The sequence below is a fragment of the Branchiostoma belcheri genome, unplaced genomic scaffold (genome assembly GCF_001625305.1).
Source record: "Branchiostoma belcheri isolate BF01 breed outbred unplaced genomic scaffold, Haploidv18h27 scaffold102, whole genome shotgun sequence".
Lineage (NCBI taxonomy): Eukaryota > Metazoa > Chordata > Leptocardii > Amphioxiformes > Branchiostomatidae > Branchiostoma > Branchiostoma belcheri.
Window position 1 is genome coordinate 962979 of NW_017802403.1, and position 24687 is coordinate 987665.

General features: G+C 39.2%; 1 protein-coding gene across 1 annotated transcript in view; it reads right to left on the reverse strand.

The window, feature by feature from the left end:
* LOC109474635 overlaps positions 1–24687 on the reverse strand; it is a 64764-nt gene that overhangs the window by 22910 nt on the left and 17167 nt on the right. Inside the window, exons 18-38 of the mRNA XM_019774986.1 lie at positions 23183–23421; positions 22460–22594; positions 20768–20916; positions 19553–19842; positions 18290–18492; positions 17466–17622; positions 16537–16641; positions 15502–15615; positions 14579–14692; positions 13562–13675; positions 12806–12919; positions 12169–12282; positions 10992–11105; positions 10314–10427; positions 9402–9515; positions 8537–8650; positions 3426–3539; positions 1584–1700; positions 1318–1393; positions 1169–1242; positions 903–1019 (exon numbers count right to left, since the gene is read on the reverse strand). Coding sequence (XP_019630545.1) covers positions 903–1019; positions 1169–1242; positions 1318–1393; positions 1584–1700; positions 3426–3539; positions 8537–8650; positions 9402–9515; positions 10314–10427; positions 10992–11105; positions 12169–12282; positions 12806–12919; positions 13562–13675; positions 14579–14692; positions 15502–15615; positions 16537–16641; positions 17466–17622; positions 18290–18492; positions 19553–19842; positions 20768–20916; positions 22460–22594; positions 23183–23421 — 2802 coding nt within the window. The remainder of the gene's footprint in view (positions 1–902; positions 1020–1168; positions 1243–1317; positions 1394–1583; positions 1701–3425; positions 3540–8536; positions 8651–9401; positions 9516–10313; positions 10428–10991; positions 11106–12168; positions 12283–12805; positions 12920–13561; positions 13676–14578; positions 14693–15501; positions 15616–16536; positions 16642–17465; positions 17623–18289; positions 18493–19552; positions 19843–20767; positions 20917–22459; positions 22595–23182; positions 23422–24687) is intronic.

A 24687-nucleotide genomic window follows, 5' to 3' on the forward strand; every position in this document is an offset into this window, starting at 1 on the left:
GGGGGGGACCGGGGGGGGGTCTCTTTGACCCCCCCCCTAAGAACTCGCGAACGGTAAGTCGTATGACCACCAAATTTTTAGAGAATGTTGTACTAGTGAAAATTTATCATATCTACAATTTTTATGTCGTTATGACGTAATATGACGTCATTATGACGTCATTAATGTGATTTTATTGGCCAAAATCGTCTAAATAGGTTTTTCCCTGGAAACTAAATGGTATTCAACATAACTGTACCAAAAGTGTTTATGACAGAATATGATGGTGTACTAAGTCTTATGTTGCCCATAGCAACACCGGTGACGTCATAAAATGACGTCATGCATATTTAAGATATCCGCCATCTTGGATCATCATTCTTGAATTTTCAAAAATAGTTTTTTTTTCATGATAAAGCCTAAAATACATTGTAAACATACTAAAGACCTTCATTTAAACATTTTTTGGAAAAAGAATTGGAAGTATTGATGAAATTTTAATGAAAATAACCTGTATATACCTGTTCTAATGATATGGTCCGCCATCTTGGATTTTGGCCAATGACGTCATCAAATTAGCATAAATTATGCATATTTAATGATAAAATTTACGGAAAATTATATGGGATGTTATTAAGATTAGAAACCATGAGTAACTTGACATAAAACCCTTAAAATTCTATTGTTGAAACAAAAAGTACTAAATTTAGCAAAAAATGCCTGTCAGAAACCCGTTGCCATGGCAACACAAAAAATCATTATCTTATTCCAATGACAGAGAATTGTTGCCAACAATATTGTAGGAAAAGTCACCAAGTTTGGCCGTTCTACGGCTAGCCGTTCAGACGCTAGGTGACATCAAAGTTGCCGCGGGCACTTTTAGACCCCCCCCCCCGGTCTAGGTAGGGTTAAGTGTCACCTACCTGATTCACACCAGTGCCCAGTGAATCCTGATTCACAGGTACATGAGTAAAATTCCAGTGGATCAGGTGAACACATTCCTCCGTTTTGGCAAGGGTTCGGGTCGCAGGCATCGAAACCTGTTTTAACAGGAGGTAGAGAACATTTAAATAGATGCCCTTTTTTTAGCATTACCGATAGATTCGTAGCTGCTTAGTACCGGTTTTGCATTTAATAGAGGCAAACTACAGATTGTTGTTGCTGAGAAATAAGTTGTAATTTCAATCACCTTCAGACTCAGATGTGTCACTGCTATCCTCATCTTCAGAAGAAGACTCCGTTACGTCACTAGTGTCGTCGCCTCTGGTGCCATCTTCAGAAGAAGAGTCCAACACGTCACTAGTGTCGTCACCTTCGGTGCTATCTTCAGAAGAAGACTCCGTTACGTCACTGGTGTCTTCACCTTCGGAGGTGGTGGTGTCACTATCATCGTCATTTTCACTTTCTTCAAGCTCTTTAAAAATAAAAATGAAATAATGATTCTTTTACTACAGTCTGATAATTGTGTGTAATCTCTGGGTAATGTATTGTGGGGGGGGGGTGTGCTTTATAATCTATTATTCAATCTTAACAATATTCCCAGTGCAACATATTTGCCTTTTTCTTATAGACATGAGAAATTACTAGTATTAAGCGTCACCTACCTGATTCACACCAGTTCCCAGTGAATCCTGATCCACAGGTACAGTTGTACCCACCCTCCGCTTTAGGTGTACATATGCCTTCGTTTTGACAAGGGTTGGGATCGCAGAAGTCGAAAACTGGTGCAAAAACATGGAAAATAGATTTAATGCTAAATCCCATTGTTAGGTATCGCCGTATACTTCATGTTCAACATTTTTAGATGTAGTGCACCAGTTAAAGCTGTATAAGACAGGCCTTCTTTGAACCGCGACGGGGGCCGACATCGTCTACCAGATACCTTCGACCCAGTGTTGACGTTACACTTCAAAGAAGCCACGTGACAAGCTGCACCGGGTCAGTCTACTGAGGAAGACCAGAGTGACTGGTCGAAAGCTCTAGGTGAGAGAATTTTTTGTGTTGGACAAAAGTCTTAACTTTAAACAGGCCTGTAAGGTATTAAATCCATTTCATTTTGGATGGGCCTTTCTTGCCAAGCGTGGGGAGATGCGACTTTCCTTAACCCTACCTAGACCGGGCTTTTTTTGACATGGGGGGACCGGGGGGGTGGGGCTCTTTTGACCCCCCCCTAAGAACTCGCGAACGGTATGTCGTATGACCACCAAATTTTCAGAGAATGGTGTACTAGTGAAAATTTATCATATCTACAATGTTTATGTCGTTATGACGTAATATGACGTCATTATGACGTCATTAATGTGATTTTATTGGCCAAAACCGTCTAAATAGGTTTTTCCCTGAAAACTATATGGTATTCAACATAACTGTACCAAAAGTGTTTATGACAGAATATTATGGTGTACTAAGTCTTATGTTGCCCATAGCAACACCGGTGACGTCATAAAATGACGTCATGCATATTTAAGATATCCGCCATCTTGGATCATCAATCTTGAATTTTCAAAAATATTTTTTTTTTCATGATAAAGCCTAAAATACATTGTAAACATACTAAAGACTTTCATTTAAACCTTTTTTGGAAAAAGAAATGGAAGTTTTGATGAAATTTTAATGAAAATAACCTGTATATACCTGTTCTAATGATATGGTCCGTCATCTTGGATTTTGGCCAATGACGTCATCAAATTAGCATAAATTATGCATATTTAATGACAAAGTTTACATAAAATTATATGGGATGTTATTATTATTAGAAACCATGAGTAACTTGACATAAAACCCAAAAATTCTATTGTTGAAACAAAAAGTACTAAATTTAGCAAAAAATGCCTGTCAGAAACCCGTTGCCATGGCAACACAAAAAATTATTATCTTACTCCAATGATAGAGAATTGTTGCCAACAATATTCTAGGAAAAGTCACCAAGTTTGGTCGTTCTACGGCTAGCCGTTCAGACGCTAGGTGACATCAAAGTTGCCGCGGGCACTTTAAGCCCCCCCCCCCGGTCTAGGTAGAGTTAAACAAGGGACCCCTGTATTTCGTCCCATTCGAGAGAACGTCTCTAAAGCTTAGTATATATTTATATCCTCTATGGCCTAATATCTTAGTCAAAAGTTTTTATTGAAAATAAAAATACGAGGGTATGTTAGTAGTTTGAATTCATGACCTTTCGATTAAAGTCTGCGGCCCCGACTTAAATACCACATTTCCGACATTTAAATGTCATTACCTTAAAGGAGAATGAATGACTGACTGAATGAATGAATGAATGAATGAATGAATGAATGAATAAATTAATGACTATTTCAGGTTATCCCCATAGCACAAACATAAAACCACATAAACACTAAACATACAACAATTTATACACATTTTTAAAATAAGTATTTCTGAACTGAGAATCAGACCTCAATAGAAAGAAAATTAGTATCAACGTTACGTACATGATTCACAGTTGAGTCCAAAGTATCCCTCGGTACAGGTACACGTGTAGGAGTTGACACGGTCAGTACAGATGCCTCCGTTTTCACATGGATTAGGGTCACAGTCATCGGTGTCTTTTATTATTAAAAGAACAGAAAGATGAATTATTTATCAATAAAGGGAGGTATCTTTCCTTTTTATTATTAGCCATGTAAGAGACTTGCAAACGGTTAAACGTCGTTTTAAAGACAGGATTTTAACTTTATTATCCTAAATATTTTATATTTATCATGTGTATTCTTACTGCTATGATAGAGTTTATCATTTTGTAAGACTCCCTTTTCCTGAAAGAAAGTTGAATGACAAGCATTTATCTACCTCACCTTTGACTTTATAAATCGAAAACTTAGTACATTGATCTATGATGTTAAAGTATGATTTCAAAGACAAAAAAGACGCACTAAATAAAATCATTCATTTAAACAATGAGATTCTTTAGGGTAGTCTTTTAGGAGTTTCCATCTCAATAGAAAGGAGATTGAATTGATTGTCCTTCTACTAGATTTATTATTAATTATAGTCACAGTAGTCAGTGCCCAACTAGACACAGACTTAAGTCATCATTTGGAAAGAGATATTTGACTCCATAATATCCATCTAGTCTACACATTTATTAAAGGTATCCAGTGCGGTTTTTAGGGCTTGGAACCCGATTTTTACAGCCAATATTCTAGTCATTTATCTACATACTAAGTCGGAACCACAGTATCCCAACGTATATCGATCCTTATGGAGCGAAAATTCCCAAATTCTGGTGGAAAATGGTTACTGGAATGGCCCTGGGCTGATTTTAAGCGTACAACCCAGAAAATAAGGGACTCATCTTGGGGCTTATTTCTGCAGGTTTAAAAGCCCAAAGTATAAAATGTTGACTCAGATGTGCCAATGTAAACCGATAGGTGTCAATATCACGTAGATAGCCTTATTCAGAATACTTCCAGTTTTGCTGCCCTGAAGTCGCAGTGTATGCATTTAACAAATCTTTCCAATGTGCAGCTATAACTAGCCAGTATTTCTGGCATTCTAAAAAAAAAATCAACGTACTGATTTCACATTCGTCTCCTTCAAATCCAGGGAAACAGAAACAGGAGTACGAATCCACCTCGTCACTGCAGACACCTCCATTCTGACATGGAGCAGACTCACAGTCGTCAATATCTGATGAGAGGAAATAAAAAATTAGATAATTTTGGCAACGTCTCAGGGAGGAGCCTAATGGTACAGTATCGTGTGCAGTTTGCAAGAATTTTAGGAATGGTACAGGCATTTTGTCCACAGGAATGGCATGTCCACAGGCATGTCTCTGACCCACATTTTTTTTTTTATTTGCAAATTCAACAAGGACAATACAAGACAAGGTGGTGAGGTACTCTAGCTGTTGCTAATTTTAGCCTCACCACCAAACATAGAATACAATTACAATACATAACAAAAAACAGAGAACAGCAAATGGTTGGGATGGGTCGTTAAATAGTACAAAGAAATGTTTAGTAGGCTATATGATAAATCAATCGAGTACAAACCGTTTGGTATCAACAATATAAGTTTGAGTGGTTAGCAAGATATTACAGTTTGTATCATAGTATAAATCAGGTAATCCTCTAAGTAAAATATCACATAACAATTGTTCAGACATATTGAAAACATCAAAATCAAAGCCTACCACATTCTGGAGATTGCTGAGTAGGGTAACTCTTTGTTGATTATATAAAGGGCAGTGTAAAAGAAAATGTATGACACTCTCACAACGAGACCCGCAGATACAAGCAGCAATAGGGGCTAAATTTCTTAAGAATAAACTGTGGTTAAGACTACAGGTCCCGATGCGGAGACGCGTGAGTAATGCGCAGGTGTACCTGGGGCCAATGCTAAAATGTCGGTAAAAAGGGGAACGTACTGACTTTACTAAGTACTTCTTATACAATGAAAGATTCAGAGATCGAACAGCTACATCAAGACCATTCCAGTGATGCGTAGCATATGGAATGAAAGACTTTTTATACCTAGTTGTAAGACAAAGCGGTAGCCGTAAATTAGATTTATTACGAAGATCATATGAAGTCGAAAAAGAAACTTCGGGAGAGATCAGGTCCCTGAGATACTGACGGGTATGGCCATGGATTACTTTGTACATCATGATCAGTGAGTGAACATGGCGACGATCAGATCTGACCCACATGTATGCCCATATTCCTGGAAACCCCTAGGAAGACCTCTCTGCCCCGGATGGCCTTACTTTCTGTGACCCCGGGGCTCGTTCACTATACACTCTGGGGATGAGTCCACTGTATCTGTCTAGACTTAATACGTACCCGGTCTTCCTTAAAATCATGAAACGATGACAGTGCCATGCGAACAATAACCCTAACAGCAACCACTGTCGCCATGGCAATGTATGTTTTCATTGCCAGTCTTGTTATCAATATAAATGGTAAATATACATTATCTTTTGGTCTTTAGGGCCCATATATACTGCTGCGTATTTAAGCTAAATCAGAAACAGCCTGCAACGGAGAATTTTAAAATAGTGACATTAGGCTAGACGGGTCAATAATATACATACAAAGGCATGACAACACTTCATAATAGCTACATTTTAAAAAAAGTTACTTATTGCCTTGTTTATCATTGGTTCACACCGTCCTGTAACATTGATATAATATGAATATTTTCTTAAATGCTGAATATAGTTAAAAGAAAGATTACTTGCTACAAAATTGACCAACCTATCTGACAGAATTCTCCCTCAAATCCGACAGCACACTGACATGTGAACGAATTCACACCGTCAACGCAAACACCTCCGTTCAGGCAAGGTCCAAGAATACAGTCGTCAGTATCTGGGCAACAAACAAACAAACAAACAAACAGACAGTTACTTATGACGAATAAACGAATCAACATTAAAATACAACAGTAAAATGCCAAGTAATTTCCATACAATAGCATTGAATAAATGGATATTCTGTATAGGGTATACTATTATGTCATTTCAAATTTTAAGTCTTAGGTATACTATATTTCTTCCCCTTTTTAAAATTCAATTTATCAGTTTTAACTGACATCAAAATTACAAGTCAAAACTATGAAACAGCAACTTACCTATTTCACAATTATCGCCTTCAAATCCTGGTGCGCATGAACAAATATAAGTATCTATACCGTCGATACATGTAGCTCCATTTTCACAGGGGTCTGGGTCGCATCCGTCAATGTCTAAAATGCATACAAAGAAATAGTTTCACACTTGCAATATAAAGTTTATTGGCTAATTGCATGAACAAACGACATGTATAATTATCTGAAAATACAATGGAATTAGAGACTGCGTCTAACATGAGACTACATTATACAATATACATTTCATTGTACTACTATAATGGTGACAGGAGCAGAGCAGACCATGAAATTGCAACATTATGTAACCCAACACCAGTCACCATGGTGACAGACATCCTCACATCATGTCATTGGCCAGGTCAGAAATTAGTGTTTGGAACAGAAGAGGACGAAGAAACTAAGTAAAAACAATATGTTTTCCTACGGTAAACATGATAAAAATGGAGAAATGCCACATACTTGTTTCACAGTGGGGACCGCCGAAACCTGCTGCACAGTCACAAGTGTAGGAGTTCACACCGTCAATACATATACCTCCATTCAGACATAGGCCAAGGGTACAGTCATCAACATCTGGGTAAAAAAAGGAAACAAATAAAAAAAAAACATTATCAGTGAATAGTTTCATAAGGTTGGTAAGTCACTGAGTAAAGAGACTCTTTTTACACGCAACCAAGTGACCACAATTGTGTATGCATCCAACTTCTGTACATTTGGGACCGCATTAAGGATACAATTCCCTGTAACCACACATATGTGTATATATGTAAATATTGTACGTTTGAGAATGCATTTATAGCAGTGACACCTGTACTGTAATGCAATGTGAACCAGAATTGCCCTGAGGAAGATGTCAGACGGTCACTGAAACGTCGGCTGAATAAAAGACTTGGTCGTGTAAAAAACGTCTCTTTACTCAAGAAAAAGATGATAAAATTTTAACAGACACCTTTACTAAAGTCTTGTTTTCGTTTTGAAGTAAGTTTAAGGAAACTTATACGTTTAAGAACCCACTATGCTTAAGGAAATGAGTAGATGTTATTTCCGATTTGAGTGCTTCACACCTTGCAGCCTAGTCTTATGCAGCTTGCTGTGCAAAACCCTAAAACGCGATCTACCGAATATGCAAGCAAACATACAAACAAACGAAAAAATAATTTTTATACAAAAAAGAGCGGATAGTACAGAAGTCACCTACTTGTTTCACAGTCATCCCCCACAAATCCAAGTACGCAGTCGCAGGTGTAGGAATGCACGCCGTCAGTGCAGTTCCCCCCGTTCAGACAAGGTCCGAGAAGGCAATCGTCGATATCTAGGTAAAAAAAAACATGTAGAAGTCAACTTAGCAGTCATTTTGAACAGCTTCTATGTACTTATAATCCCCTCCTTTTTTTCTATTACATTTCAATTTCTTAAACTTCTTAGTCTTTCTTGACCCACTGCTTGGCTTGTTAAATCACTATTTTTTCACGTTTTGATTTTAAACAAAAAAAAATCAAATCGAAACAAATCAAACTTAATTGCACAACAGTTGTAGCAGGTGCGTTGCAAAGCCTTCAGGGGTACTACATATTAAATGTCTACAGCAATGCTCAAAATTTCTATGCATCAAGACTAACACTACATTATTTAATATCGGTGATACAATATATATATATATATATATGGAAAGTAGCTTACGTTATAATGTATATTTCCATATAACTACAGATTAGACATTTTGAGTATCCGATATAGTAAATATGGTGTGAGATATCCGGACTACATACTAGTGCTCATCAGTTGGTTGAGTTGGATATGATATTATTATAGCTTCTTGTAAGGAAGCGTTAAATGACAATGACAATGAACTTTATTGCATATTCACGCTCTACATGGGCCAAATGCACTAAGTTAGATAACTTGGGTATTGGTCTATGACTATGTACAGAGAAAGGGAAGAGGTACGAACCTTCTTCGCAGTTGACGCCTTCGAATCCCGGTGCACATTCACACCTGTACCGGTCCACTTCATCAATGCATGTTGCCCCATTCTGACAAGGGCTAGGGTCACATTCGTCGACGTCTGGTTAAAATGCAGAAAAATGTCAATTACAAACTCTCTTTCATCGGTATGATAAATTATCTCGTGTATTTTGCTTACTTCTCTACAACAAACTATTTAACATATAATATATAATATTCAGGAATAGCAGAAAAAACTAGATAGGCAAAATTTACAAACTAAATGCATAAAGTGTACCTTTACCAGTGTACCACAAACAAACTACTGCACTGTTTATTCTTACACAACTTAAAAAAACAAACTACATTCATATTTGTGGTGAGCAGGCTATTCAACTCTTTCCTGCTACATAATGTAACCCAACACCACAAGGTGTTAATACTACAGCACAAGTTACCATGGTGACAGACGTTTGGTTGTCTTTATTTTTGGGCACGGAAGAAGAAAAAGACAAAGAAACTGAGCAAAACAATATGTTTTCTTCTGAGTTGGAAAAAAATAGTTAATTTTTTGATACTACAAATTTGTATAAAGGTGTGGCGTCTTTGGTGCAACGGTTATAGCATTGGACCTGGAACCGAGAGGTTCCGGGTTCGATACTCACCATGGCCCGACGTCGTGCCCTTGGGAAAGGCAATTAACACGACTTCCCCACCTGCCCGGTGGAGTGACGCCTACCGAGCCTCTTAGGCTAATCTGTCTTACTCTGTGTGCCAAAAACACACTACGGATTTGGTGCGCCAATGTGGCAACATTTACATATTGGCCACTGAGAGCCGTTATTTTTTTAATTCGTATAAATGTCACTTACTTGCTTCACAGGTTTCCCCAGCGAATCCTGATGCACACTCGCACGTGAACGAGTCCACGCCGTCAATGCATGTCCCGCCATTTTCACATGGGTCAGGGTCACAGTCGTCCACATCTGGATAAAAAGAAAAAAAACATAGCATGTTTTGATCTATTCCTTTTTTTAGCCTGCTAAGTCTACCATCGTACCTCAATGGCGCTGGAAGTGTCTTCCCCCACCTAAAAGCAGAGGGGAGGGGGGGTTACTACCTAAATTGATTTTAAAAAAAAGGCCGTACTCAGTAGTACTGTACTCAGTAAACATTAGCATGCCTGTCCCTAGAGAATTGTCACCAGTAGTAGTTTATTTCAAGTAATGGTCACTGTAGTAAGATACCGTTACAATGTCAATCCAGACTGACTTTTTTCTTCTTCTTCCGATCCGATAATGCAATAAATATGTTCGTGACTAATACGAAACAGGAGTTCGCCAAGCGTGATATCTCAAACTTCTACACAATAAAATTTGTACCATCACACACCAGGGCATGCCGCTACTCTTTTCGAAAGGTGTGGTGGGTTCTTGAAGGTCCTAAGGGTCAGACTCTCCCCAAGCACGGGACCTCATTTTTACATCCCATTCGACGGACGTCCCTAACCTAAGCTAGGTACTATTTTTCACCTGAGTCAAGCGAGGAACGTGTAGACTCATGTGCAAGCTCCGGGCGGGTGATACAGCGTTTTGTAGAGTTTCTAACGCATTGTTAGAACGTTTCCTTACGGCACACGACGCCACATATTTTTCAATGTAATGTAATAACGACCTTTATCGCATACTGGGCTATGTACAGTTTAAAAATAAAATATAGTGGACAGTTAATTTTCTAGATGTTTTGAGGGAAGATTAGTTAGTACAATACTATTAGCCACTTACTTGTTTCACAGTGGGTACCGACGAATCCTGATGCGCAGGTACAGGAGTACTCATTCAGCCCATCCGTGCAGTTAGCTCCATTCAGGCATGGGGTGGAGGCACAGTCGTCTATATCTGAAAACAATGAACATTTTTTACTCAGTAGCTATGAGAATGTGCTCTTTGCAATATCATCTCTGGTTAAGAAAATATTGTTTGAGTCATCTCTCTCTCTCTCTCTATGTTTGTGTGTGTGTGTGTGTGTTTGTTTGTTTGCTTGTGTCTTCGAAGATATAAATGCTGTAGAATGGCAGGATGGAGTGTGATGACAGATTGACCCTAAGGTCAAGTTGGATTGCTGACAAGAAGTAAGTCCACCCATACACTAACTACTACTACCCGACTATAGCTCACAAGGTTTCTTTCATAAGGCCGTTAAAAGTAGGAGAGAAAATGTATAACTATAAGAAAAGAAATACAAAACACTTTTATTTGTATTTTTTCTTCTTTTCATTCTTACTTGAAATCTCTATATATTTTTTAGTCATTTTTTAATACTTGTTTAGTCTCGGTGCCATCCTAGTTACTTAAGGTCCCACTTGTTAGCTTATTAATAGGTACCAATGTAGTTGCTCTGAGATTATACTTTGCCATTTGTACCCAAAATAGATTTTGGAATCAGAAATGCTTGGTACGTACTTATTTCACAAGCAACGCCTTCATATCCTGACACACAGTCACAGATGAACATAGCCACTGCGTCCGTGCAGGTTCCGCCGTTCTGGCAAGGGTCGGACTCGCATTCATCGATCTCTGAATAATAATAATAATAATAATGATAATAATAATAATAATAATAATAATAATAATAATAATAATAATAATAATAATAATAATAATAATAATAATAATAATAATAATAATAATAATAATAATAATAATAATAATAATATAAAAAAAACTGGTTCATTGGCCAAACATCACCCGTGCAATCGCAGCTTTATAGTGCTAAATTGATGCAGGGTTTATAATCAGATGATACAAATGATAATAATGCACATAATAAAATAAATACACATAATACACTGATACATATTTGTTACACATTTGTTCCGCATTTTTGGGGAACTGTCGCAAGGGCCTGAGACTCGTGAGTGCCACTATTATGTAAATGAGGATACGGTAGTCACACTTACGAGTCTCTGCTTTAATTTTTCGTTGAATATGTTCTTACTTAAAAGACAAAAGATAAAAGGACACTGTACCTGTTTCGCAGACTTCACCGTCATACCCTGCCGCGCAGTCGCAGGAGTAGGAGAGTATCCCGTCGACACACACGCCGTCGTTTTGACATGCGCCAGAAATACAGTCGTCAACATCTAGATCGATGGATAAAACAGATCGATGTTATAACTCACGACAGCTACACCATATTTAAACTTGACCTTCCTTTTCACAACCGCTACTCACCTATCCAATAAGATTTTGAGTCATTCATAGATTGACGAGTTATGCTCTACACACAATATATATATTAAGAAAATTTGTTTTTTTTTTTTTAATTAACTAGAGAGGTAACATTTGCAAAGCAAATGCATAATATTTACCTTCGGACAAGGTCTGCTCTGTTAATTCTTACTCAAGCACATCCACATACATGAACTACTAGTATATGGTGACAGGAGTAGAGCAGACCATGAAATTGCAACATTATGTAACCCAACACCAGTCACCATGGTGACAGACGCCAACAAATCATGTCATTGGTCAGGTCAGAGGTTAGTGTTTGGAGCAGAAGAGGAGGAAGAAACGGAGTAAAAACAATGTATTTTCCTTCGGTAAACATAATGAAAAATATGATATTAAAGCGCCGTACTTTCTTCACACCAGTCCCCAACGAATCCGTCTTGACAGATACATCTGTACGAGTCCACCTGGTCCACACAGATAGCTCCATTTTGACATGGATGCGGGGCGCAGTCATCAAAATCTAGAAAGGGAGAAATATAGTAAACAAATAAACAAATAACAAAATATTAAGAACACTTCATCACCATCATTGTACGCATTTAATGAATGTATCTTTATTTGCATGTTCATTCCGATAGGGTTAAATGCATACATCAGAGTATGATGTTACATGTACATCATACTCATTAACATGATACATAGTATAGAAGGAAAAGAGAACAACGTAAATGTCTTAACAACTACTAGATAATACATTCTATCTAATCTAGGCCTTCAAGATTTCTTTTCTCTTTTTGAAGCAACTGGAGATAAATTCACAAAGTTTTTCAACTGTGTTGTCATTACTGGTAGGCATGATATGACTGAATGCCTCTTTCTTTGTTTTACCTTTACACAGTTTGTCAAAGTGGATTGTTTCAAATAGTATGTCACGTTCGCCATCATACAATTTACAATCAATTACAAAATGTATTTTAAAAACGTTAGTTTTACATAGGCTTGAAGAAACGAACGACAAAAATATGTAAAAACATTGCACGTACTTGTTTCGCAAAGAACCCCCTCAAATCCAGGCACACAATCGCAAGAGAAGGAGTTGACACCGTCAAGGCATGAACCGCCGTTTAGACATGGGTTAGAGGCACAGTCATCAACATCTGAATGACAAAGAGACAAAAAAATCACGACAGAAATTTATATTTACACTCCACACTTCAGTTCAGTTCAACTAACCTCACGAAGTTAGTTAACACCCCTTTCAGTAAGAAGAATTTGGAAAACTTCTTATTGTTTTGATTTATGTATATGTGCTAAAAGAGATCAATTTACAATAACCCCTTTAGCACATAAACGTAATAAATCAAGACAATAAGAATTTTTACAATTTTCTTTTACTGAAGGAGTGTTTGCTAACTTAGGAAAATTAGCAAACAAACAGTACCCGTGCAGTGCAGCCTTTATACGGCTGTATTGATGCAGGGTATCAGGTGATAATCAATACAAATCACAACAATCAAATAACACACATGGTTACACATTCGGCGCCAACAGGTGACCTCAATAAGACCTTCCCCAACCGAAGTTAGGTACCCATTCACACCTGGCTGGAGTGAGGAAGGTTGTGTAAAATGCCTTTCCCAAGGGCACTATGTCGGGGCGCATGTCCAGACATGTCTCGGGTACAACTCGGGATCTAACCCGGGTCACCCCGGTTCATAGTCGAACGCTCTACCACTACGCCACCCGACGCCACCTCACTTAATGTTAGAAAACCACGACAACCAGAGAAAACCACGTACCTGTTTCGCACTGATCACCTATATACCCTGCTACACAGTCACAGGTGTAGTCATTCACCTCGTCCGTACAGTTACCTCCGTTTAGACATGGGTTCGGGTCACAGTCATCAATATCTGAATCAAAATAATGTGGAGATTTTGTTAGAAATGTCAGAAAACCTTATTTCCAGTCAAGCCCCCATTTTTCTTCAAACGCTGTCAGTGCTACGAGGTCCTATGTAACTCAAGTAAAAGCGTATCAATGTAATATAAGTTGTAATTATTTTTATTGAAACTGTGTAAAAGTCGAATGTCATTTTTAATGATTATAAAGCATGTGTGGGATGAAAATTTGTGTAGAAGGATAGTGGTGTAGAAGCCAAATGTCGGTTTTACATGACTGTGAAGTCTGTGAAATGTTTCGTCTTGTGTTATTGTTGGAATCCAGGAAGATTAGTCGCACAAAAATCTGTGCGACTAAAGTATCAAGTATCAAGCTACCAACTGACTTTGGACCTTCAGACCAAGTGGTTTTGGCGTTAGTTTCAGGCTAGCTAGATTGTGATACAGTTTGATAACAAATATAAAGTAAATGGGATTAATTTGTTTCCTCAAGCTAACCGACACCTTGCACACACAGATGTCCCTCAGTAAGACATCTGGAGCCTACTTCACACGACTGGTTTCGCCTGTGCGGCTTCTCCAAGTGTACAGAGACTAATGACACAAGTGCATGAAATTCACACTTATATACCTTTCCAGTGCATAGTGTGACAGGCTGAATAAAATTTCTAAATGGGAACTTTGCGGCTCCAGATGTCTACCTGAGGGACGACTGCGTGTGCAAGATGTCCGTTAGCTTGAGGAATGAATCCCCTATACTTTATGCAGTTTAAAAACAAAATTAAATGTTCTTTTGTGTTTTTTGCCATTATCATATTATTATACTAGCCTGGATCATTGGTATTATGTTACTTATTCTATACATATTTATGGAATATTGGCTATAATTCGACTGAAGTAAGGGCGACTGCTTACTTGTTTCACAGAAAATGCCGAGGAATCCTACTCCGCAGGCGCATTCAAACGAATCCTGGCCCTCGGTACAGTTCCCTCCATTTTGACACGGATTGGGGTCGCACTTGCCAACATCTGAAGACAAAAAAATGCATATTTGCATTATTTCATTGCCAAAATGGTATTTAAGAAAATCCATGTGAGATAGTAGACCGTTTCATTACAAACTAACCGCAACAATTTTCAAACTAGACCTTCTACTAAGAGTATCTTAAGTTATAATAACAATGTAATTTTTAACACAAACACATATCGAATGGATACATTAGGCGCTGAAAGCTTTATTTGACTGATATATTCGTCCGTCAAATAGATATCTGTGAAGTAAAACACCCCATTTGTTTTACTTAAAATTACAACATTGGGTAGCAATATCTCTGATATGGTTGTGATGTGTATGCAAGATAAGTTTTAACTTGAGAAAAATTGTAACGTTGCCCCAGCCATTTGTGTAATAGGCTATCCTCTGGCCTCCAAGTTAGATCACCTTTTACATAGACGAAATGTTCCCTCTCTATCCCTCTTTTACAGATATTTTATGGTCATTGCTCTGCAGAACTCACTCAATTAGTTCCACCACTCAGAACTTTTAAGCGTTCCACTACGTTCTCAACTAGCTCACACAACTTTACCGTCCAAATTCCTTGTTCGAAATATTTTTGCAGTGACATTTTCTTTCCCCGTACAGCCAAGCTTTGGAATTCCCTCCCTGACAAGTGTTTCCCACCAACCTACAATCTACAGGCTTTCAAATCTTACGTTCACCGCCATATCTTGACATAGCCATGTTTCTCTCATCTTTTTAGTTCAATGCCGAGAAGTGGTCGAGTAGGCCTTGCATTGAACTACTACGTTAAAAAAAGGATTGAAGGACAGGAACGTACATATTCTACACGTGTACCCCTCGAAGCCGATGATGCAGTCACAAGTGAAGGAATCGACGCCGTCAGTACAGGTGCCTCCGTTCTGACAAGGGTTAGGGTCGCAGTCGTCAATATCTGGAAGATTAAAAATAAATGATTTAACTACTATATAGAAGTGACATTTGCAAAGCAAATGCATAATGTTTACCGTCGGACTTGGTCTGCCCTGTTAATTTATACTCAAACACATTCACATACATGTACTACGAGTATATGGTGACAGGAGTAGAGCAAACCATGAAATTGCAACATTATGTAACCCAACACCAGTCACCGTGATGGCAGACGTCGACAAATCATGTCATCTGCCAGGTCAGAGGTTAGTGTTTGGAACAGAAGAGGAGGAAGAAACTCAGTAAAAACAATATGTTTTCCTTCGGTAAACATAATTGAGAAGGTAAACCAGACAGGTAACATTTTCAAGCAAATGCATAATATTTACCTTCGCATATGGCCTGTTCTGTCAATTCTTACTCAAGCACATTCATAATAATATGGTCAGACAGGAGTCTAAATCCCTCCTACTATAAAATTGCAACATGGTGTAACCCAACATTGTGACAGATGATTCGTTGACCTTTTTCGTTCGGAGAAGAAGAAGAAGCAGAGGAAAAACAATATATGATCCTTGGTAAAAATGATACTCTCCTTTATTTTTTACGAAACGCCTTAATCATTTTATTGTAACGTTTAGTTAACAGGGATATCCTGTCAAAAGAAGTTATATGTTGGTATGCATATTAACAAAAATTTTAGTGTTGGTTTAGCTTTTTCTACCTTAGGGCTAATTGGCCGTTTAAATTTACCTAATCAAATACTTAACCTAATACTTAATCAGGACAGCAAAAACTTAGAAGTACTGAATTGTTCAAGATGAAAGCAAGCAATGTAGCTCAGAATAACATAATATTATGTAAATGGATCAAACTATAAAAATAAATAAGTAGAGAGATAGGGAGACAATGATAAAAAAACCAAGGAAAGTCTTTCTCTTACTTTCGCAAGTCAAGCCGTCCCCTTCATAGCCGTCATCACAGACACAGGTGGGCTGCAGGTCTATCAGGCGGCAGGTTGCGTGGTCTGAACAGTCGTCCTCACATTCTGGAAACGGTGTCATAACGGGGAACAAATAGTTATAACAGATCACGAACAAACAGTAGAACATGGAAAAAAAGCATTTTGCCGCTGATGCAGATCCGCCATCAATATACCTATGAAAAGTCTCTGTTACACATAGGCGAATGTGGCCTACCTAAAAAAAAGCTAAAATCCCCCAATATGGAGTGAATCGTATAAATGGAGTGAATCGTAAGCAAGGTCGGTTTTGGCTGGATGGCTGGTTGGTTGATGACATAGTTCATCAGTGGTCAAGGCGTAAATGGAAGTCATTTTTTTTTTAATTCAATTTAACTAAATTTGGTCAGAATGCTCCTGAATTTTGCCGTCCTTGGACGGTTGTTGTCCGAGGGAAGGTTCCCAATGTGTGACAGAAGCTTTACGTAACGTCAAGTCAAACAAATAAAACAACCAATCAATCAATCAATCAACCACTCAATCAATCAATCAATCAATCAATCAACCAATCGAGCCATAATAAAGATGCTTCAAGAAAGGGAATGATATTTTATCTCAATGTTTGACAGGAGCTTTACATAACGTCAATTCAAACAAATCAATCAATCAATTAATCAAACAACCAAACCATGAGAAAGACGCTTTAAGAAAGGGAATGATATTACATCTCAATGTGTGACAGGAGCTTTACGTAACGTCAAGTCAAACGAATTAATCAATCAATCAAACAATCAACCAACCAACCAACCAACCAAGCGAAGAGAAAGATGCTTCAAGAAAGGGAATGATACTTCATTTCAAAATTTGAAAAAGAGAGCTTCAGGAAGTTAAAATGGGTCGTTCGTCCGTACCAGCGCAGCGGTCGTCTACACAGATACATCCATAGACACCGTCCAGAATCATCCAGTCGTAGCCTTCCTCAGGGTTACACTCCAGCGGCTCACATGTGATGTTGTTTCCCGGGGTACAGACGCAGTCGTACCGGTCAGCTCCCCAGCGTTCTCCCAGCTACACATGCACGTAAGACATATGTTAAAAAAGGACCCAAAGCTATTTTAAAGCAGCAAAACTTGATTTTTAGATTTAATTTTCTTGGAACATTTTTTTTTATTATTATTATTCCAACATGTAATCACCAGACATATTAGTGCCGCCACCAACACAGGGGACAAATACATGACAGGACAATACTCATTTTCACCTGTGCGAAGTGGGGAAAGCCGTGTAATTAAGTGCCTTTCCCAATGGCACAAGATCGGTGGCATGTTAGGACTCGAACCCAGGACCTCTTGGTTCCGAGTTGCTCACTCTGCCGCTAAGCCACACGACCCCAGGACATTTACGGTCATCATTTAATGATAGTAAGAAATCAACCCCTGCGCCTTGTATTTTTTTGAGTGACTGAGTTGTAGTTAACGTTTATCTGTTTGTTTGGGCACAGCGGGTTGGTTGATAGTACGTGGGTGAGATTGACATCAAGACTCAAGAAATATTTATTGTTTAATTGCAGTAAACTTAATACAAGCTACTAAATTGCGAATCAATGTACATTTCATTATTTTAAAATCCAAAAGTTTATAGTATTACACATAATGAAGTTAAAATTCAGAGTCATTGGGGAGTTAACTGACATGCAGAATCACACTCAAGAAGGGGTTAAGATTGTTACACCAACCAGAAAGTAGCGATCGTCCTTGTTGGTACATCCGCACTCTTCCTCTGGGACGCAGCTCTGTCCACTCAGTACGAAGCCGGGATTACAGGCGCAGCCTTCCACACATTGCTCCGGGCAGTTGTTCGGAGCGTCGGGATCCGAGCAGGTTGCAGGACATGGGCTCGTACAGGCATAGAACGTGCTGTCTGGTGGACATTCTCCGGCTGCACAGTCAAGATAGCAGACAAATGAAATATAAATCCTAGCCTAACAGTGGATTATTTTAATAAAGGTAATGGATGTCGTCTGAAAGATCCTGTATAGTTATGCTTTATCGTATTTTAACCCATTAGGTTAACATTGTTCATGCGTTTATATTTAATTTGTTCCGTTTATTCGTTTATTTCGATACCTTTTGGTCCATGGCTAGTCTTCCAGGGTCCAACATATGAACATACTAACATACTGACAACAAAATTAAAAGAGAATGAACATACATAACCATCACAATCATATACAAGTTAAACAAAACGATCATGACTTGTGAATGGCCTTTCTGACTTGATGGGGACTGGTCATATTAATAAAATTTAATATCAAGAAAGTTCGGTAATTTATACTTTAGAAGATGAACGTTGCCAGTGTCAATATTATGTGTATGTTATTTGCTTTCGAAAGATACCAATTTTTGTAAAGTGAGCCTTGCATATCTTTCTCAAGCTGTTATTTAAGATTATACAGGTCATGTCCTAGCTTATTTGAAAATGTGCATCTTTGAATCACTCCCAGTGATGAATCCCTTGTAAGTCTGATAATAAAAATAACAAGTAAAATTTGAGATTTCATACCTCCGGGCTTTTTATTATATATTTCTATAGGGTTTAAAAGAAAGAATTTATCGAGACCGGACACCCCTCTGTGTGAGGGGTCATATACGTGGACCAGACCGAGAATAGCTTAAACACGCCAAAGGTCAACGGTCGCGACCACTTTCACGCTCAAAGGGGTGTTTTGGGGCCACCAAAAGGCACCATTTTCACGCCCGAAAACACATATACAACAAAAATAAAAGAACGTGCATCATCTACAGCCCAATAGCAAAACATACACCGAGTCTCAAAAGAATCCGTCCACCCAAACTCGAGAAACAGCTGCGAACATGAAAATCTTAATCTTTCACAAAACCCTTCCGCGGAAGGATGTCTCCTCCCCCGGAGGTAAAAATCTAAGTGATAAATTTCAAATTTCCCGCAGTGTAAATATAATTGTGAAAGAAAAACTCACGGCATCTGTTGCTGGCCCTCCATGAAAATGGCGCCACGCCGTTATCCGTACACGTGTCAGAGTAAACCTCCAGGGTCTGGCAAAGGCCGAGGACATCCCCGTCCCGTGCGCAGATGTCGAACACGCAGTCGTCGTAGAAAGACTGTGGATCCACCGCGGCGTGACAGCTGGCAAACGGACCGTCGACATCTGTGATCAGGCCGCACCTGTCAGCTGCTTCAGCTGCCGCCTGAACACGTGGGTTACAGCTGGGAGGATCAGGGATGGGGCCAACCTCGCCACCTGGACAACTGCAACCGATAAACCGATGGTAAAGAAACAAGAAATGTTTAAAAAAAACTGACCGGCGGCCAAGATAAGAATAACAGAGGTGTAGACTTTGGCTTATTTTTGGCGTGTTTGGGCGTGTTTTTTTCTCTCTTTTGTCTCTCTCTTTTTCTGCTTATATATTTTTTACGAGCAAATGGTTTGTACCTGGACTCTGGCCAATTAGATACTGTCTTTGCAGCTAACAAAAAAAATAATAACATTGGTGAATTAATGCGATGACGATGTGTGACTCAAATAATTGTTCACAAGACTGGACAGAATCGCAATCAACTTTGGGCTCTTAATAATGGAAAATAGATATTTTGTGATATTTTATTAGCATTGACATGCATGCGGTAAAGAATGGCACCACTTTTTCTTTACTTAATTCGACCAGTTTTGTGACCATTGGCAAAAGATCGCAAGCGAAGCATGGCTACGCCTTTTTACTACATCAACAGTGAACAACGTATGGATAGAGATGAATAAATTTAGTCGTAAAATGTATCGTAATTGGCGGCTTCAAACATAGTAGCTATTTTTTTTTCTCTGGCCTCTTTACACATCATCATCATGCCTCCGGATTACACTAATCCGGTGAGGTACACTTGATAGAGTTACGTACTCCATCATGTCCTATCTCTCATGGCGGACACTAATGCAGGCCCTGTGAGACCATTGTCTTTCTCTAACATGGACATAAGGACGTCCCACTCTGCGTCCCCCAGTAGGAAGCCACTGTACTAGTCTACCAGCTGGTTCGTTACTACGAACAACATGCCCTGCCAGGTCAAGTCTACGTCGTCGGACTACAGATGAAATGGGCTGGAGAGAACAATAGAGTTTTTTTTTCTTTGTTTGTTTGTTTGTTTGTTAGATATTGTCTCCATGAAACATTACACATACGTTGATGCATCTACGATCCAGCTCTGCCCAAAGAAGTTCAGGTCGGATGAAGTGATCCCGGAGGGCATCATGAAGTCGTCGCTTGGGTCGTTGTTGTAGTTCCCGCACAGACCGCCCACCTGGTCTTGGTACTCCGCTGGAAGTACAACCTGCAGTACCGGGGTAGGGGGCGTTAATTACGTTTACATCGAGACGCGTTACAACTTGAAGGTAGCCGTGCACAATTTTCGCCCTATGGGGATTTCTATAGTTAAAAAGCCCAAAGTGAGAAGGTTCGATGCAGTAAAATTTATATAATAGGGTGCACAAGCAAGTAACAATATGCTTGGGTTGAGGGTACACCATACAAAATAAGTGAAAATCAGCTCAAGTTTGTCGACTCGTTCTCCTGCACGGACACTTTTATTTGGCGCTTTGCGGGGGTCATGGAAACTGCAGACGACGCACAGTACTAAGTCGTGGCAGGATACAGGCGCGAAAAACATTGACCTCGGCCGAACAAATATCCTAATCCAAATAATACGGCATTAACCCGATGCATTCCTCTACAATTCTGCATAGTGTTCACCTTGCTATCCTACAGTAAAGAATCTAGGCAGCTTTCTCAAATTCTCAGTCGTACTTCTCTTCTTCGTAAACTCTGAAGAGAACTAAGTTTTCTGTCTATTCACAAACTAGACAGACACGTGGGTAGGCATGGCGGCGGTCAATGTAAGAAAGCCTCAACGGAGAGAAAGAGTCGACCTCAACACAGGGAACGAAGTCCACGGAGCGAAGTACAAACTCAACCGCTCACTAGAGGTGGCGACGACGAATGAAGATGAGTCGGAGGGTAGGTAGGGGGTAAGAAGTGAGGACCCATAGAAGAGGGTTACGGATGGGGGAACATGTGTTGTAATTGCCAATGTATTTATGTTTTGTAAATGTGTCATTTGTGTCTTGAAGGACCACAGAAAGAATAGCTACATTTGTTGTAAGCTGTGGATCCCAATAAAGTCAAGTCAAATCTGTCCAATTAATAGAGCCGACAAGAAACGTGATTTCTTTTGACTACGGGGTCTGCCCATAAATACTGTGTACTGCGACCTTCAAAATTTAACCTGTAGTATCAGGAACGTCAAATCATTTCCAGACGTTTGGGGCGCGATCTTATCAGTTGTAGGTCATCAAACGATTATAAAGACGCATGCTTTTATTTAATACCGTACTTGTTTAAAATGAGAGAGCTGTATAAGACTTTCAGTACTGTTCCAAGAATGGAATAGAAAAAAAATGTTGTGCTTCCTGTTTCCAGACCGACCCTAGGAAAAACTGTAGCTCTAGCCCTTGTTCGTGGATCCCTACAATGGACATAAACTTTCTATATCCAGGATCTTACATCTGAGTGATGAAACATTGTACAATTGGATCTTCAACATTGACATTGAAAATACAAGTATTCTCATGCATGTCAATACTTGAAGATCGACCAAGTCTAAGAAAAAAGAAAGAAAGAAAGAAAGAAAGAAAGAAAGAACGAAAGGAAGAAAGAAAGAAAGAAAGAAAGAAAGAAAGAAAGAAAGAAAGAAAGGAAGAAAGAAAGAAGAGAAAAAAATCCTACCTACCTACCCAGTTTTTAAAAGGACTAAAGCAGGAAACACAACATCTTTTCCAAGGCTGAAGCAGCAGCAGGATATGGATTCACCAGCCTACCTTGGAGTAGTGATATCCATCGTAGTAAACCTTCACGCCGATGTCTAACTGGACCAGGACAAACCGACCGCTCAGCCGAACTTGTATCCTTCCGCCGGCCAGACGAAAGGGCAACGAGTAGATTTCATCATTTACCTACATATATTTGCGAAAGATAAAAAAAAAATTAGTTCAAAGGCACTAGTAATCATCAATAAAGAATAATGTCAATGTTTAACCACTGAACGTCTTTTGAGTTTATGGTGACATCTCAATCATCCAACTATGTTTGTGTTAGCTTCTGCAAAATTTAAGTCTACGTGTTTGTGAATCATGACTGTTTATATAACTCAAATCTTTACATATCTTATTACATAATAATAATAAGAAGAATAATAAGAATAACATGCGATGAAATCCTCCCGGAGACCCATATCAATAATGACCTTTGTCTTCTCTAGACCTACTCAGACTTAATATCCTCACTATCTATCCAGACACTCGTAAGTCATGATGACCACAAATATCCGGAAACACAAACACGCAAACAATAACACACACACACACACACACACACACACACACGCACACGTACACACACTCGCACACACACACACACACACACACGCACACACACACACACACACGCACACGTGCACACGCACACACACGCACACACACAAACAAACACACACACACACACATGACTGTAACTTTTTTATTTAAAAGAGGTAGCACACTCACCGTCACAATCTTGCGCTGAAGTATCCCGATGCGGTAAAAGTAAGCTTCCACGTACACTTCTCTCACCACGGAAAGGCTTGTCAGCCAGGGCAGTGGCTCGTTCTGTACCTCCACGTTAAACTTGGAGTCTTGTCCCAGGTCCCGGGTTAGGGTGTACATACACGGGCCCTGGAACCAGTGAACGCGGTTGTCGTATGTTCTGTGGTGAGGATCGCCTGAAGCCCTGCAAATTGCCGTCGCTGCAAAGAACAATAAAAACTAAATTATAGTCATCCACTTTAACATGTTCGTGAATAGTTTCCTCAGGGTGGTAAGCTTTGTTATGACTTGTCCCACCTATAGAAAAGAAAGAGATACATTGTTGCAGACTATTACTACAAAGACAAAGTTCACCAAATTATTGCCATGTCCAACTACCATATCTGCTTACGTAGGCCAATTTCTGTACACTTTATTTCATAACCGACACCATATCACCAATACATGACCATATTGTAACTACATAGATAGAAGTATGTAATAAGAAATGCAATTAGATACTTTAGTTTTGTAGTATTGTTGTCTTATGGCACACATTGTACCATGTACGATTTTTGAAGTTCAATAAAGTTCAATTTAACTCATTTATAGATCAAAGAGCTTTATTCGGCAAACGTCGTTGTGACCATCTGTCACCTTCTAAAGGTATCTTCAATTGATTGCTGAATCAGAAATCAAAAGAAGAAATAAAGAACATCGCCTAAACAAAGAGACTGGACAAGATGGTAACTTGATTTGGTCTACCCTTGCAAAGGATAATACCCCTTAACCTCCGTAAAAATATGCAAAATAAAATACAAATATTTCACAAGAACGTGCAGCCGCTCTCCTATTGGCCAAACCACTAATTACAATACTATCGATTGGCTAAATTGAAAATTGTAATTGACAGAAAGGGTTCTACTTACTTTCGCAGGAGCCGTTCCACCGACTTTAGCCGCTCTCTCATTGGCCAAACCGATAGTAACCATGCTATCATTGGTTGAACTGTTAATTGTGATTGACAGTAAGGCTACCCACCTTCACAGGTGACACCGTCCCCGCTGTAACCTTTGTTACAGTGACATCCCTGTCTGCCGTGCTGGACTCCACTCCCGCTAATTATCATGCAATCATTGGTTGAACTGTTAATTGTGATTGACAGTAAGGCTACCCACCTTCATAGGTGACACCGTCCCCGATGTAACCTTTGTTACAGTGACATCCCTGTCTGCCGTGCTGGACTCCACTCCCGCTAATTATCATGCAATCATTGGTTGAACTGTTAATTGTGATTGACAGTAAGGCTACCCACCTTCACAGGTGACACCGTCCCCGATGTAACCTTTGTTACAGTGACATCCCTGTCTGCCGTGCTGGACTCCACTCCCGCTAATTATCATGCAATCATTGGTTGAACTGCTAATTGTGATTGACAGTAAGGTTACCCACCTTCACAGGTGACACCGTCCCCGCTGTAACCGTTG